The 18,332-nt window shown below is 40.4% G+C and overlaps 1 protein-coding gene across 1 annotated transcript in view; it reads left to right on the top strand.

Moving 5' to 3' along the window:
- The window catches only part of LOC138366743 (uncharacterized), a 19,148-nt gene extending 4,622 nt beyond the window's left edge, over positions 1 to 14,526 (top strand). The window contains exons 2-3 of the mRNA XM_069328020.1: positions 10,847 to 13,907; positions 14,399 to 14,526. Coding sequence (XP_069184121.1) covers positions 11,201 to 13,907; positions 14,399 to 14,526 — 2,835 coding nt within the window. The 5' untranslated portion in view covers positions 10,847 to 11,200. The remainder of the gene's footprint in view (positions 1 to 10,846; positions 13,908 to 14,398) is intronic.
- The last annotated feature ends 3,806 nt before the right edge of the window (positions 14,527 to 18,332 follow it).

Below are 18,332 nucleotides of genomic sequence, written 5' to 3'. Positions count from 1 at the left end.
AGAGAGAGAGAGAGAGAGAGAGAGAGAGAGAGAGAGAGAGAGAGAGAGAGAGAGAGAGAGAGAGAGAGAGATGAACTGAAGTGGAAAGCAATCGGGATGAGAGTGGACGTGGGGCAGTTTTGTTAAGTATATTTCACAGGCATAATTTATATTGTTATATATGTTAGTTTGTGATATCGTGTATAGCCCAGGTTGTCTTCCCTCAATCACTCTAAACCGGTCGAATAATCTCTAGGCCTAGTTACCTGAATTTAAATCATGTAGGCCTAATAACGTGGGAGTATCTCGTTACATAACATTATTTTCAGACTTGTTTTTAATTTATGCATCCTAAAGTTATTATAACTAGACTGTTGCTATTCTTGCTTTCCACGGCAAACCTCGCTAAATCACACCACAGGACATAACCTTGCGGTTACCTCGCGATGATTTCTGGGCTCAACGTCCCCGTGGCCCGGTTCCGAAAGCAAAATAAAAGATTTTGGAGTAATCTTGTTTTAAGACCTTACTTTTAACGACCACATTAAAGTAGCTGTCACAACTACAAGAAAGATTAAAGGTTGGATAAAAAAAAAATGTTTCAAACAGGAGATGCCAGACCACTGAAGACACTTTTTAAGACTAGTGATCTCAGGAGTGCAATATTGTCGCACACTAACAGCCCCATTCAAAGTTGGAGAAATTGCTGACCTGGAGAACGTACAGAAAATATCATATATTGCCAGAATCCACTCGAGAAAACAACTAAATTACCTGGACCTAATAAAATTGTTAAATCTATATTCCCTAGAACGCAGGCGGGAGAGATACATAATAATTTACATCTGGAAAATATTAAAGGGACTAGTTCTAAATCTGCACACGGAAATAACACCACGTGAGACCAGGATGTATGGCAGGAAGTGCAAAATAGTCCTGTTAAAAAGCAGAGAAAAGCAGAGGTGCAGTTGGTACGCTGAGAGACAGTTCTATAAACATCAAGGGCCCAAGACTTTTCAACACTCCCTCGAGACAAAAGGGGCATTACTTGCCGATCTCTTGCGGTACCCAAAGGAGAACTTGACAAACGTCTTCAGAGCATACCCGATCGACCATGCTGTGATTCATATGTCTGGCTGTGATAGCTGCGTCTAACAGCCTGGTTGATCAGAATACCAACACGAAAGCCTTGGCAGAGACCAAACCACGGGGACAAACGCTGATCTTCGGACCTAACGAAAGGTGACTGAAAGGAAAGATCTTGCATCTATTACTCTGGCCACGCATGAGAGGAGATGGTTTGGTGATCACTTAGCGTACTCCCGATCATCCATGCATGGTCGGCGTTCCATTCCCAATGGTCTAAGTGGTTGGGCACTCTCTCCTCGTATCCATTCCGAGTGCTTTATGGTCATACTGGCTTAGCGCTATCTCTTCATAATTTCCATAACGTTTGAACTCTTCTTCAGTCATGAATAACACTCACAAGAATGCCTGTCCTCTGATGGCTTAGTATTTGATTACCCTTTTTGAGAGAGCTTCCCGTAAAATACTTGGGAGGTTAAAAAGGTTAAAGGTGAAGGTAGCTCCTTTTCCGGTGTTGATGAGCCGTTTAGTTATGTGTCCTACACGGGGTGGTGGAGGCTGTGAAGGTGATGTATACATTAGTTATGTGTCCTACACGGGGTGATGGATACTGTGAAGGTGATGTATACATTAGTTATGTGTCCTACACGGGGTGATGGATACTGTGAAGGTGATGTATGTTACCTATCGTACGTTACGGCTCGTGATCCTACAGCAGCCAAATTTTAATAAGTCTAGGGTTACGACACAACTGCTGTTCTCAATAGCGAATCACCAGTATAACCCCTTAATAGGTAATGAGCACATAATTAACAATCTTCGTTTAGGACTGAAGAATAGATACACAATATGATAGCTATATATTCAAAACAGTATAATATAAAAACACAGATGGTAAAGTTAACTTGTAGAATATATGAAAAATATTTTCATGGCAAGTAATATATAATAGTAACTATGGCACAACAAAATATAACAGAATATAACAGACTTATCTCCCACATGTTACTCCCCTAGTCCTGTATCAGCTACTGAACTCTCGCTCTGTCGCCACCCACATTCTCACCTCCCGTCTGCCTCATCCCAGGATGAGGGATGGAAACTAAGGACTTTTTAATATTATAAACTAATTGAACAACCACTTGTTCTCAAAACACATAAGAATGTAATTTACATATAATAGTTGCTTACAAAATATATAAGTATAATGACACCTGTTTAATTACAGTATATGAAACATTTTCTAACTAAAATAAAGTGACATCTGGAACTCTCAAACTGAACAGGTCCAGCTTTCCCGTATCAATCAGGTATTAGACTTGTGCAACGGCAACCGCTCTCCTGTCCACTGACGCTGCCAAACCACACGACAATTTACCCAAAACACAATGTGTGTACATATACATGCAATGATAAAATAAAATAATATTTATTTTAAATTTATATACGTATTCTGCTAGGAGTACGTAACACTTCCACCTCCAAGAAAAAAAATGCAATAGATTGAAGATCAATGGCATTTTTTTCAAAGTAAAATGTATGACACTTGAGATTTATGGTATTAATTACACCAAACATGTATAAGTAATAAGAACACATTTCTGGACAAATATGAAAACACTCCAAATATAGTTTTACAGGAAACTCAGAAATTTCAGTCTTATGACTATGTTCTACATATGTGTCACTGGAGTATGCAAATTTATCTCTCCAAGGTACTATCTCATTTATTTCACTTTGTTTTAGATCATATTTCACACTCCTATCTACAACAGTATGAATAGAATTGTCAATAAAGGTAGCTGCTTTCACACAGTTATCATGGCAATTTTGCTTTTCATATGTTTCTACTATTTCTCCAAGATCAGTTTCATTTTTCCATTTGATTCCTTTTCCACATGGTGAATTTTTCCAAGACAGCCTCGATTTTCCATTACTCCTTTTTTCTGGAGCTGAACTGCTTAATTGAAGCAGGCTGTATGTTGAGTTGAGTTGGGACTTCTCCTGGGTATGCTCTGACACAGACATTTGCTCATCACTCTTGATCCTCTGTGGAACACATACTCTCGCCCAATGGATACTAAAATTAGAGAAAGTAGCATTAAACCTCACAATTATGCATAAGACTTTCCCATTCATAGAACCTTCCGAAACACAAGACACCGACTTATCAAACCTTTGACCTTCCAACCAAGAAATACAACCCAAGACAAGTGCAAAGACTACCTGATCGAACTGACTCAGATGATCCATAAGGAACACAGAAATCAATTTCCTCATAACTCTGTCATAACGATCAGTGAAAGAAAACAGGCATATGCCTAGGCACCATATCTCAATCATAACTCTCAAGACAAGTTCACACCCTCTGATGGTGAACTTGAACACAACACACACGTTCATCAACCGTCTAGTCTTCCAAGAGACTAAATAAAACATGCCGAAAACTTTACAACCCTCACCATCACTTCCCAAGTGATTTACGTCTGATAACAACCAATCAACCAAGAGGTTTAAGGGTCTTAACATCTTGAAGATGAACAGCAGATTACCTGGGAAACACCCAAGGATAATCTGTAACCCTTCACAATAATTAACTCTAGGTAGGATAACCTTATCCTCCAACTTGAATTTCACACCTGGAGCCTCAAACATCTGCTCCCCAGTATGATTTAATCTTTCACCCACAATATGATTCTGAAAGTCAACTCCAATATGACTCTGAAAGTCAACACCACACTTAAGTGGAACATACACTTTTATTACTCGTGCATCAAAATTAACTGGATCTGAATATAGAGACACTGCTCTAGCATAACTCACCACTTCCTCAGAACTGGATGCACAACCTACTTGAGTAAACTCTCTCTGCTCCACCACAAGGCTTGACAAAGATGTCCCACAGTCCATTACTTCACAAGAAAATGGCTGCAGAATAAAAGTAGAGTTCAACATCCTACACACACTCTGACTCAATGTACACAATGAGAAATACTTCCTCCACATAGAATAAGAATTACAACTCCTCAACTTAGATCCAATTGCTGCTTTACCACTCTTAATGATTTTACCAAAATTTCCTCCCATGACTTCTGGAGCTGCTTGGAGTACTGTCTGCTCACAATCAACAATATCACTACCAAGCTGGGTCACATCCTCACAGACAACTGAAGAGGGAGGCTCAATGGGTCTCCATCTACTCAACAGAAGCTGATCCTCTGGCTGCTTTCCCACACTCTCCAAAACTGGATCTACAGTACAGACTGTCTCCTTGCTTCTCTCTGAAATCTTAGGGTCAGTTCTACTCAAAGCACATAAATGAAGGGAATCTGAAGCGAGCGGGCAAGTAACAGGTAGTTTGACCTCCTCCCCTATTATATCACCTTGACTAGGGTGAGGCGGGGCCTCCACAACGGACTTACTCTCGACAACTGATTCTAAACTTGGAGTGAGCGGGAATACTTCTGCCAACCCGACATCTTGTCCTAAACCATTCACTTGGCTGGAATACAGAGTCGTGGCTTTTAAGTTTCTCTCAACTCCTGGCACAACGTTCGTAGTGAGCGGGCAAGACAATGGTACATGGACATCCTTTCCCAATTTATTGGAATAAAGCAGAGTCATAGTATCAGGCTTACTCTCAACAACTAAATCGGCCACACAGGAATCTGGAACAACCACATCCCACTTCTCCACTGAAGGGGTACTGGTTACTGGAACAAATGCTTGAGTAACAACATCAGAACTGACAACTGGATTTATAAGAGTACTGACATCAGCACAGGTAGAAGGGACAAAACCATCTTCTACAACAGGTTCCTTCATAGAACTAACTTCAGCACAGGCAGAATAAACATGGTCTGCAACTGGCTGTTTACACAAACGGGGATCAATCTCACCCACATCATGATTTATGGCCACATCATTACCCAATATAACATCCACACCTGGGATGGGCAACTGTGTACTAACACCCACAGTGCATAAACGTGGTGTAATGGTGGATCTGAAATTAATGTCTATTAGAGGTACAGTTTTACATCCTGCAACACTCTGAAGAACAACAAACTTTCCTGTCTCTCTCTTTTCCACATCAGAAAGAATACTGGATGAAATTATGGTTTGGGAAGCACCTGTATCACGAAGAATAACCACTGGCTTCCACTTTCCATTAATACACAAGACTTCACCTGAAGACATATATGGTGAATACTGTTTCACCCAATTGGGGTTTACAGTTACATGTTTATTAGTAAGTTTATTTTGCACACCTCTGCAATAAATGAGACCAGTTGGTCGTAACTCAGGGTGCAATATAAAACATGAATGAATTCCATGGCCTTTTCTCTTACAATGGGAACAGGACCTTACAGTGGACACACTGGTAGAACCAACTGTAGGTTTAGAATTAGCATTACTAGGCTTAGATGATCCTGGCAATGGAGTAACCATCTTAGGGTTAGTAAGAGAAGAGTTCACGGGAGTAACTGTCGCACCAGGAGGAGACTTATACTGATAAGGAGTACGGTGAGCATTGAAATTTACTCTACGACTAGACTTAGGTGAAGTGGCCATAAACGGGGCCTTAGTCAGCAACTCATGCTCATCCGCGAGCTTTGACAGCTCATCAATATCGGTTACATTCTTTTGTTCTGCCATAAAAGTAGACAACTGGTCTGGAAGACAGGACAATACTTCTTCCATTATGAGAAGATTCTTTAGAGCATCAAAATCAGTGACTGCAAGTGACTTTAACCATCTGTTGCAAAAATTCGTCTTCTGACGAGTAAAATCGGCTATTGTCTGATCCTTGATTCTCCTTAGGTTCCTGAACTTTTGCCTGTGTGCCTCTGGATTTAGTTGGTATGCATTGAGGATGCTTTTCTTTACAAAGTCATAATCAAAACTATGAGCGTCAGGGAGGGATGTGAAAACCTCCTGACTACGCCCCTTGAATTGAGACTGCATAATGGCTACCCACTGATCCCTTGGCCAGTTCATACTGATGGCAATTTTATTAAAATGTGCAAAGAAAACCTCAGGATCTTCCTCATTGAACTTGGGCAACTCTATATACTTATTCATCCTGATGGGATTATTATCACTATTTGTTGAAACATTACTAGTATTTCCATGCCCAGCTGCCATACGCTGTGATTCAAGCCTGAAGTTAGTGTCAGCCATTTGTTGTTGAATCTCTAATTGTTGCTTCTTTGTGGCTTCAAGTTGCAACTCAATTAAACCTCTCTGGTTTTGTGCCGCAATTTCTAAACGCCTAGTCTCCAGCTCCCTTTGCTGAGCTTCAGCCTCTAATTTTTGCTGTTGCTGTTGAGCTTCAATCTCTCTTTGACGAGCTTCAGCCTCTAATATTTGCTGTTCCTTTTGAGCTTCAAGCTTAGCATGGGCTATTTGCGCTTCTAACTCAAGACGCTTTAACGTCATCTGATCACTCGACTCCTCTCTTAACTCTTCTAGAATTTCTTCATCTAAATCCCCATTCTCAACAAAATGCGTCACAATGACTTTCAATATTTGGGCTTTAACCATTCTATTGCTGGCGGTCAAATCCAAATGATTTGCCATTTGTATTAACTCAGTCTTTTTAAGGTTCTGAATCCCTTCAAAGTCTGGGTGAGCCACCAACGCTACAACTTTCTCCTCCATCGTTACTAACACTTGGCACTTGATTCACAAAATTAATTAACACAATGGCACTGCACTACACTTCACTGTAAAATTGTCACCACACTGAAAATTCGCTTGGCCTCACTGCACAAACAAAATATATAGGATGACTTACCTCAAAATCGTGAAACGTTGTTACTTGACACACAGGAAGGCTTGCTTGGCACATGGAATAGTTCTTAAGAAACACACAGAGACACTTGACACTGGTACCTAGGAAGGCAAGGTTAGATTAGCATAGTTAAGTTAAAGTGGGACAATATTTCCCGGCACAGGCCCCCATAACTCTTTGTTACCTATCGTACGTTACGGCTCGTGATCCTACAGCAGCCAAATTTTAATAAGTCTAGGGTTACGACACAACTGCTGTTCTCAATAGCGAATCACCAGTATAACCCCTTAATAGGTAATGAGCACATAATTAACAATCTTCGTTTAGGACTGAAGAATAGATACACAATATGATAGCTATATATTCAAAACAGTATAATATAAAAACACAGATGGTAAAGTTAACTTGTAGAATATATGAAAAATATTTTCATGGCAAGTAATATATAATAGTAACTATGGCACAACAAAATATAACAGAATATAACAGACTTATCTCCCACATGTTACTCCCCTAGTCCTGTATCAGCTACTGAACTCTCGCTCTGTCGCCACCCACATTCTCACCTCCCGTCTGCCTCATCCCAGGATGAGGGATGGAAACTAAGGACTTTTTAATATTATAAACTAATTGAACAACCACTTGTTCTCAAAACACATAAGAATGTAATTTACATATAATAGTTGCTTACAAAATATATAAGTATAATGACACCTGTTTAATTACAGTATATGAAACATTTTCTAACTAAAATAAAGTGACATCTGGAACTCTCAAACTGAACAGGTCCAGCTTTCCCGTATCAATCAGGTATTAGACTTGTGCAACGGCAACCGCTCTCCTGTCCACTGACGCTGCCAAACCACACGACAATTTACCCAAAACACAATGTGTGTACATATACATGCAATGATAAAATAAAATAATATTTATTTTAAATTTATATACGTATTCTGCTAGGAGTACGTAACAATGTATACATTAGTTATGTGTCCTACACGGGGTGATGGATACTGTGAAGGTGATGTATACATTAGTTATGTGTCCTACACGGGGTGATGGATACTGTGAAGGTGATGTATACATTAGTTATGTGTCCTACACGGGGTGATGGATACTGTGAAGGTGATGTATACATTAGTTATGTGTCCTACACGGGCTGGTGGAGGCTGTGAAGGTGATGTATACATTAGTTATGTGTCCTACACGGGCTGGTGGAGGATGTGAAGGTGATGTATACATTAGTTATGTGTCCTACACGGGCTCGTGGCGGATGTGAATGTCACACGCACTGTCTAGTTACGTATTCTTTTCGGTCTGGTGGTGGATGTGAAAGTGATGCACCGCCAAGTTCTGTATCCTACACAGAAGCCACCTCCTCACCTAACTCGACTATAAATACGCATTATTTTGTTCTGGAAGCGGTCGATCTGACCTTGGGTAGCCCCCAGCAAGCGATCATCACCTCATTAGAGAAGATAATTGGAACGATATTTAGCAGTCTACGCAGTTCTTACCTAGATCCGGGTATTTATTTAGCCTCTTTTCTGGTGGTATTATTTTCCTTAGGCCTGAACGTTTCTCAAAGGGCCATAAGGCTAATCATACTGGCATTACAAACGTAGAAAGAATACATGTTGATGTTATCCCATCAAACTCTTTACTACAGGAATGATTTTAATTTTACATGAACATTTTGTATGAAGAGGAATGAATCCTTGTAATCGTTAGTTTAGTCATTTGTTATGCACCCCATACCCATCCCGTGGAAAGGGTTGCAGAGGCACAAAATGGGTTCAGGAAATGAATCTCGTAGTTCATTTAGCTAAGCAAGTGCCAATCTTGTAAAGCTGGTTACACACACACACACACACACACACACACACACACACACACACACACACACACACACACACACACACACACACACACGCAACCCCCGCAAGCACAACTAGGTGAGTACATACACACACACACTTTTTTTTTAGTATTATTATTTTCTAATACAGACGTGGCCACACATTTACAATGCTAACCAGCATATATATATTTTCTTCTGTCCTCCATGGACAGGGTGAGAGATTTGTCAAACATACAGTTCAGGAATTTATTGAACAATCAACCACAGAAGGTAATTGTAGCGCTTTTAAAATGCTAAGCTAAGCTACATAAGTAAATACATAGATACACAGATTTATGTATGCTACATAAAGCGTTCGATGTGTCTTTTACATAGTGTTATTAATGTGCATTTACAAAGGGGAAACGTAACTGATAGTACATCATTACGAATGAAGTATTTACACAGTTCTTAAACACCACTGATAGAGTCGTCTTTGAATTCAAAATAATTTATTCACACCTGCAGCATAAAATGCAGGTTGTGGAAATTAATTTCAAACGCAATATATATATATATATATATATATATATATATATATATATATATATATATATATATATATATATATATATGCCACCTTGTTGGTGTGTGCATTGTAGCAGGTGCAGACATTAGGTGGACGCGGGTATTGACTATTTAGCAGACTCTTGGTGCTGGCTTGCATATGAGATGGGATATGTGCTTACCGTAGCCTACCAAACATTCAGGGAGTTGCTACTACTGGCCGCTAGCCTAGTCTGCAGCTGTGGGGTGTCTGCGGGACTCGCCACCTCGCGTGACTGATTGGAATTAATGACAAACTTTTTCTCTCTCAGATACACTGGTTTGTATATCATTATTTACAGTGCCCCATTCACCGTTGTTCTGCAGTCATTTATTCTGCGTGTGTATTGCGTCCCTTACCACAACAATTATATGAAAAAAACAGGTGCAATTGGCCAATACTATTATTTTAAAGTGTATTAACCACCGGTCTTGACGCTTATATAGCTTTTGTTAATTGTTTTTTAAGAGCATTCTGGTAAGTGTTTCTTATGCCACAATATTCTAAGGTTAGTTAAAAGAGCTTCGCGATGTGAAAATTAATGAGTTTTCAACTTGGTCAAGGCCTTAAAAAAAACTGTTAGTTTATAGTCATTTATATTAGCATAAGTGATAGCAATATTACACCATATTTTTAGTTATATATATATATATATATATATATATATATATATATATATATATATATATATATATATATATATATATATAATATATATATATATATATATATATATATATATATATATATTATATATATATATATATATATTATATATATATATATATGTTTATATATAAATATATATATATATATATATATATATATATATATATATATATATATATATATATATATATATATATATATATATATATATATATTTGTCGTCGAACATAAGCCTATATCTACTGATATGCATAAACTTACGTAATAAAAGTCTTCGTGGTAGCGACAACTCTTTATCTTGATAGGAATTATTTTTTTTGAATTGGAAGAGCACATTATTATTGTGACATTTGTATAATAAATGCTCAGTTTGTGCTGTTGGAAAATTTATGTTGTACGCCGTTTGGTGTGGGTGTGGCTTGCTGGTGTAAACACTTGTGTAGACAATGTTAGTATTGATCCGTTGAATGTGTTCTCCCAATCATTTCTTTTACCGAATTTTATAGTATGTCATCTTCGTCACGTAACTGGGCTAGTTTATGTAGGTCTACTACTAGCTGCAGATACGTTTGAACGGTAGCCTAATAAAAATAGCTACATTTAGATTTAAAAATCAATATATTTTATTCCAAGGGTGCACGTAGGTACAGCAGTGTGTGTGAGAATGATAAACAATCATGGTTTTCGGAGCATACATTTGGCATTTGGTATTTTATTTTTAGTATCCCATATTGTGCATGTTTTTATCTTTAGTGTCATTGATTTTGTCGTTACTTTTCCTTTATTTTTTATCATTTTTCATATATTTCTCGTACTACTGGAAAAAGGAAATTATAGAGCACTAAAATGATACTTTTTCCTCCCACAGGATGAGCTTGCAACACAAGTCTACGAGAATGGCATCGGCACGTGACACTCAGTCTCTGCTTTAGGGAGCCAGTTATCTCAGCTCCTATTGCCTGCTCGCCTCACAGTGCTAGGCTGCACCTTGCTCGTATCTAGGAAGTGCGATCATAGTCATACAGAGGTGCTCGGCATGTACTTCCTGGTGAGGGATAATTATGTTCTTTATCCTTGGCGACAATGAGTTGCGGATTGCGTTTAGGGAGAAGACAAAAACATGTCGCTTCATAGCAAGGAAGACCGGCCCGTTATACTCATAGCGGCCTAGGTCGCTTTGCCCAAATCACTTGAATTCTCTTAGACGATTGGCTTTGTCACCATGGACGCCAGCAATGAGTTTAAGGTCTTCCTCCCGCCCTCAAGTGGTTCCTCGAAGACAAAAAAAGGTTCAGAGGAGGGTGGGAGTGGCAGCAGTGGAGTGAGGCAGAGGCTTGTGCCTGTCATTAACAAGGTGTTCTCGCCCTCTCACTTCATGCTGGCACAGAGGAAGACCACTGTGTACAAGGCGGTCTCAGGTGTCTCTTTCCAGGATATAGACGTCGGGGGGAAGAAAAAATCTACTGGCAAGCGAGACAAGAAAAAGCCTAATAAGAATGATCAGATCTACTCGGCGGGTAGTGAAGGCGAGAGATCCCTGCCGAGTAGCAAGAGCAACAGGTCAGTGCCAAGTGGGAGCAGTACCAAGGCTTCCCCTGAAGGCAAGGGCGAAGCTCGTGGTGAGCCGAAGAAGCATCGTCATAGCCTCGGCAGTCATACGGAGAGACCATCAACCTTTCTCAGCGAAAACTTAGAAAGATTTGGCTTTGGCTCAAGTGAGAAGAAGAGTCGTGTGAGGTCAGTTTCAAGAACACGTAGCACGAGTGCCACTGATAATCACTATATTACAAAGACCACTGAAATTAGCATTAACGATCCTCCAGAAAAGCCACGAAGATCACGATCAGCTTCACGCCCACATAGGTCTGGGTCAAAGGTGTCATTACCGTCGGGTAAGAAGACCAACACCAGTATGGAAACTGCCTGCAACTTCATTGACACAAAGAAGCAAGAGGATTGTCATACACAGAAGGGAAAAAATCATCAGAAGGCTGAAGGAAACACCCATAAAGATGGGTCAAATCATCAGGCTGGGGGAAGCGAAAAAAACAATGACTGTGAAATAGATGACGAAGATGCCTATGGCCGCTGTCGTGCAAGAAAATCTGACAGGAGTGGAAAGTCAGACAACTCTGGTGTCAGGAGCAAAACGGCGCCCAGTAAGCATACAAAAGATGAAAAGAAGAATGATGACGAAGAACCAGAAGGTGGGTACTTCAGCTTGGAAAAGGAAGAGAAAGGTGGTAATGAAATCAAATTCATCTACGAGGCGCTGCCAACAAATTCATGTGATGAGTATGTGGAGAATGACCAATGTGTGGAGGCCATCTACGTGTGCCAGGTGTTCAGGAAGGACACTGACAATGAGGATGACGAAGATGAGCACATCTACGAGAACTGCCAAGTGATTAGGATGACAAAGGACGGGAAGTTGATTAATGACGACGACGAAAACTATGAAAACTATCAGATTATCCGTCGTGTGAAAGACGAGGAGCTGCTTGATATACCGGTGAAGGCGACAGATGTAAACAAGCAAGACGAAGAACTATACGAGGCCATCAGCTTCGTGGGCCAAAACCCTCTGGCCTTAACACGAATGACAGCCACACAAGCTAGGCTTAAGAGGCAAAAAGAGAGCCTGCGTCCTCTTGGCTCCATCGATTCCATCCCTTTCATCGATGATAGTGACAACTCAGCAGATGAGAATGAATGCAGAAACTCCGTGTCTGTAGACTTGGTTCCTCAAGGTAATGTCACTGTTATTACCATTAAAGAAGGCGATGGTATGGAAATTACGCAGAAGGTAACCCCTCTGCGAACAAAGCCTCTGCAGCTTCGTCCCCAAGATGGGCCCCAGGATCCGCCAATTGAAGCTAATAACGACGTTAACCTGCCCAAAGAAAGATCAGAGGGAACAGAAAGCAATAGCGGAGAGATGTCTAAAGTGACGCTCTCGGAGACTCTGACACCTAAACGACCAACCAGGTACTCCTACCCTGCAGTCTCGCCCTTTATTCCGAAATTGTGCGATAAAATCGGCTTCAAGTTGGCAAGATTTTCTTCCCCTAGTGAGGAGGCAGGAAGGCCAGTGAATTCGGATGTAGGGAGTAAAGTTGAGGTGAAAGTGAAGAAGAGCATGAGTCATAATGATGTACAGACTCACCTCAAGAATAAAGGCAGTGTGGTGGTTCTCTCTGAATCCTTCTCCGACGATGATATCAGACAGAATGAGGAATTTGAATCATTCTCTGAAACAGACTCTGATCTAGATAATCTGGATTATGACATGTTCGCCCCAAAGACAGGGAAGGCTGGTGGACATAGATCCCCTCTCAAGAACAAGAAGAAGCCCCGGACAAGATCACTTTCTGCATCGCATGCAAGTCCCAGGATATCCATGCCGAACAGAAGATGCTCTGACATAAGTGGTATGTGCCCAGTAGGTGACTCTGATGCCCCAAGTGATCTCCAGTCGCCCAAGACCTTTCAGGACCTTCTTGGAGACAGGTACCTAAACCCACCAGAGACTGAAGTGGACTCCCAGTCTGCAGATGGGTTAAGGCTGGAAAAGATGGCTCCTTTGATGATTCGGGAGACTAGTGAAATCGCTGTGCGGGGTCACCGTGATGTGGTGTTGAGTCCCGCTAGTACTAAGAGCACAGAGATTCAAGCCGGAGACCAGGTCATTGTCGACGACACCCTCTCCTTTACATGGTCCGATGCAGAGAGTGAGTTCGAATTCATAGATTTTAACAAAGTGGAACCACCGAAGACTTGTGTGGTGTTTCACGGAGTTACAGTAGTGTCCAGTGTCGACGCCTCTGCTGCCACTGACACCACCACCACCACTACTAGCAGTGGCAGTGCCACCGTCAGAACGGAGAGAAAGCATGGATCCTCTGTTAAAAGGGCACAAAGCATGAAAGGTAAGTAAAACTGTACAATATTATACACACACACACACACACACACACACACACACACACACACACACACACACACACACACACACACACACACACACACACACACACACACACACACACACACACACACACACACACACATATATATATATATATATATATATATATATATATATATATATATATATATATATATATATATATAGTATTACTGTAATTTGTGATTACTCAAATAATTAATGTACCGACATTTTGACATCTGTTCTAATATACTAGTATATAGTTGTTTATTGTAAAATAATGTAGGTGAACACCACTCTTTGATGTAAGCCAGAGAGTGGTGCTTGGTGGACTGAGAATGGCGTAAATTGAACTCAACGCAGCGTATATCGCAATAAATATGGCGTACGTCGCACTGAATAACATTCAAGCTGAACCTAGCATGGGGACACTTCAAGCTTGAAAGCTGAATGTCGAATCGAACGTTACAGATGTTGAACTGATCAGGGAGTACGTCGAACTGATCGTGGTGTACGTCGAGGTGAGAAAGGTGTACATCGAATTAAACACGACGTACGTTGAACTAAATGCTGCTGACGAGGAGCTTGATTACTCCTGACCAGTGCCAGGAGTCAACAAGGACTTATGGAACCCACACGAAACTTTTACATCTTTCTTTAATCATGGTGGCTTTGTTTACTTTTATTAAACAGTTTACGAGCTTGGAAACTTCACAACTCATGGTTATTATTGTTATAAACAACCTCGTAGGGCTTCAGAGCTTATAACCTTCAATAAATGTAAACATGCCATGATTGAGGAAAGATGTTCAGGTTTCGAAAGTGGTTGAGTAAATACTCGATGAATCCTGGTCTCATTGTCCTGATTTACAGCCTGATCAGTCAGGTTATTAGTTTTTACATATCGCTGTTTAACATAGGCATTTGCATAGTACCCTTTTTGAGCACAAAGATATATTAGTATATAATTCCACTTATATTGTAAGGTAAAGTACTGGAGCTCTTTAATCACAGAGTCTTTATAACCTGGTAGTGTAGATAATCTATCTATATTTTTCATATTTTGGCAATATGAAATTTTTGTAATCAGTTTTGTAAAAGGGAAAAATTGTTCTCTTGCATAAGCTTAAGAAGAGAATAATTGTAATCCGGAGGCGAGACAAATGCACAAGAGATGTTTCTGTAAAGATTGAAAATCTAAGATACTGTATCGGGGAAAAAAATAGATTTTATTCTATAAGATGGCTGTGGATTTTTTTTTTATTTTTTTTTAATGTGGAACCAATGGTATCAATATTTCACAGGTGCACATAATGCCTCATCTCTCACTTGTCTTACAGGGAGCAAAGTTTTGGGGGATTTTATGGCATATCTCCGTAGTTGCATTGTCTTTTTCTTGTAGTGAATAGTCTCTAGGTATTCTATATTAGGTATTTTGTCTGCCTTAAAATGAGCAGTTAAATGTGTCTCAGTAGTCCAGTCTAAAGAATATAAATGTCTACACAAATACTTTAATTGACTTTTCTGCTCTTTTATAAAAAAATTTTGTTATCCAACCAATGGTAGTTCTTGTAAATGTGATAGCGTAGTTTCTCTAATGTGCTCTTTAAACGTAATATTTTCTGTCGTGAATACTCTTCGGTCTCTATAGTGTGGTTTGATTACCGTTTTGGGTTTATTTTAATTTTAAACATTTGTTTTGTTTCCCATACTAAAGGTGCTGGAGTTTTTCTTGGTTAAAGAACATAGCCTATTACTTTCTGTGACCCATTGTAGGACTTTGTTTATATTATTATTATTAGTTTGTCCTCAGTAGGTGTTTCATTCAAAGATAATAGTACAGTACACGAGGAATGAAGCATTACTGCAATTTGTATCTTCCTCTATGTTATTTGAAGGAGATAGTATTGGGACGAGTACAGTAGTAGCTTCGGAGGACTAGGCTTCTGACGACGGAAGCTGTCGATTCAACTTTTTTGATTATCACTATTTGGGTTAGTTTTGATAGGAATTTGATATTATTTTCGTATATTTTCCAGTGTTGTTCTTTTATCCGTATTTTATGCTCGCTTACGCCAGGGTCACATTCCGAGACATGTTAAGGATGCTTATGTTACATCGATATTTTTGCTTGTATTCCTGGGCGTGTGAGATCTGTGTATACCCCGCCGAACACGAAACTACGACGTTCCTACCATATTCAAACCAATTGTAACACCTAACAAGTTGTAACACTCAACATAGCAAGTTGTAACAACGTTCTAACACATCTATTAAAACGTTATACCAAGATGTAACAACCTTATTACAGGTTGTAACAAGCGGAAAATAGGGACAGTTACGGTTTGTGTTTGCAGGGGATTACGCCGCCATTTCCTTGTATTCCGGAGTTTCGTTGAGCATGTTATAATATCCACCAGCTGCCAGATAAGAGCCCGTCGTCGTATGATGATCTGAGCGCGGTGTACTTAAATCCAAACATTGCGACGATGTGACGAATCGATCATGGTATCCGTCGGACGGAACACGACGCACACCCCGTCGAACTGCATTGCTTCAGTTGCAGGTGGCGTGCAATGCCTTATGCATCCAGCCGCTCAAGGTTTGAGTCTACTTACAAAAACACTTACTGCACCGCACCCAGCCTCACGTCTGACCTTCAGGAGACAGCCAGCACTTGGGAAATAAACTAGCGTCTTGTAAGTGTTAAGTATTTATACTTTTTGGGGGGCGATTTTGAAGTGGATAGGCTATAGACTTTGATCAAGGTGTGGTTACATCAGTAATTCAATTTGATGTGAGTGGATGTTTCCACCCCTAACGTCATTACTCTGTTGTTTAATCTCTTTTTTTTTTTTCTCCCCTGCTCTTCCTTTTTCGCTCTGTTCTTCCTCTTCTTTTGCATTATCTCTTCATCTCCTCTTGCTCTTCTTCCTCATATTTTCCGCCCCCTTTCATTATTTTCCTTCTTCCTCTTCACTGTCCCTGCCTTTCTCCCCCATCCTTCCCGTGTCCTTTTCCTACCTTCCTCCTAATCTCTTTCCCCCTGTTATTCCCCATTCCTTCTCCCCGTCTTTCTTCCCCCCCTTCTTCCTCCTTCCTTCCTCCCTCTTCCCTCCCACTTCCCTCTTTCTTTACCATCCCCCTGCCCTTCATCCCTCCTATCCCCCTCTACCCCTTGGCTCCTGTTCCGTGAAGGAATGTGAGTTGTGTCGTGTGTCCTCTGTGTTGCTGGCCCACCTGTCCGTGGTGTTGCTGGCCCACCTGTCCGTGGTGTTGCTGGCCCACCTGTCCGTGGTGTTGCTGGCCCACCTGTCCGTGGTGTTGCTGGTCCACCTGTCCGTGGTGTTGCTGGCCCACTTGGCCGTGGTGTTGCTGGCCCACCTGTCCTCTGTGTTGCTGGCCCACCTGTCCGTGGTGTTGCTGGCCCACCTGGCCGTGGTGTTGCTGGCCCACCTGTTGGGTCATGGCATGTGTGAGGTATATTGTGGATCATGTGTTGTTTATCGTGTGGTATGTATCATGTGTCGTATTGCCAAGGCGTGTGTGTGCTTGTGTGTCATATTATCGCGTGTCGTGTGTATTGTGTGTCATGTGGCGTATGTCGTGGGGTGTATGTTGTGTGTATGATGGCTACTTGCTCCACCGCTTGGTAGTCCCTGGGATTAATGTCCTAAAGGCCCAGTTTCTGACCAGCTGGCTTCCTCTGCTTACTAGTTGTGGTCTGTCAGGCTGTTGGTGTTGGTGGTAATGACGATGGTAGTGATTGGGATGGTGGATGGTGATTGGGATGGCGACAATGTGATGATGCTGGTAAGGATAATGATGATTTTTTTTGTGTTGTGATTAATAGATTATCAGTTTGCGTCACCTCAGTCCCAGTGAATTTTCTCAATAATAATAAAGGTAATAATAAAAATGATAATAATCCAGCAATAACAGATAATTATAATATAATAATAATAATAATAATAATAATGACAATAATATAAATAATAATAATGATAATACGAAGAAGTAAAAGTGTAATCCAGTAGACTGGGCAGCTAATGTTGCAAATAATTTAATTGCGATAATTTATCTCTTGACAACGAAGGTTGAACGAATAATTAATTTTGGAGGTTGAGTTTGGCGTGATTATTTTCCTCTGCACTTTTGTCTCTCTTTATTCTTCTTCCTGTCTTTGTTATCGTTTGTATATTCTTTCATTTATCATGTGATTTGTCTCTATTGTCTGGTGTTAATCATGTGGTTTGTGTTTGTATAATCCGCCGTTATCATGTGATTTGTCTCTATTGTCTGGTGTTAATCATGTGGTTTGTGTTTGTATAATCCGCCGTTATCATGTGATTTGTCTCTATTGTCTGGTGTTAATCATGTGGTTTGTGTTTGTATAATCCTCCGT

Source organism: Procambarus clarkii, chromosome 20, assembly GCF_040958095.1.
Source record: "Procambarus clarkii isolate CNS0578487 chromosome 20, FALCON_Pclarkii_2.0, whole genome shotgun sequence".
Lineage (NCBI taxonomy): Eukaryota > Metazoa > Arthropoda > Malacostraca > Decapoda > Cambaridae > Procambarus > Procambarus clarkii.
The sequence above is the reverse complement of the archived record's forward strand: the minus strand, read 5'-3'. Positions and strand labels throughout refer to the sequence as shown.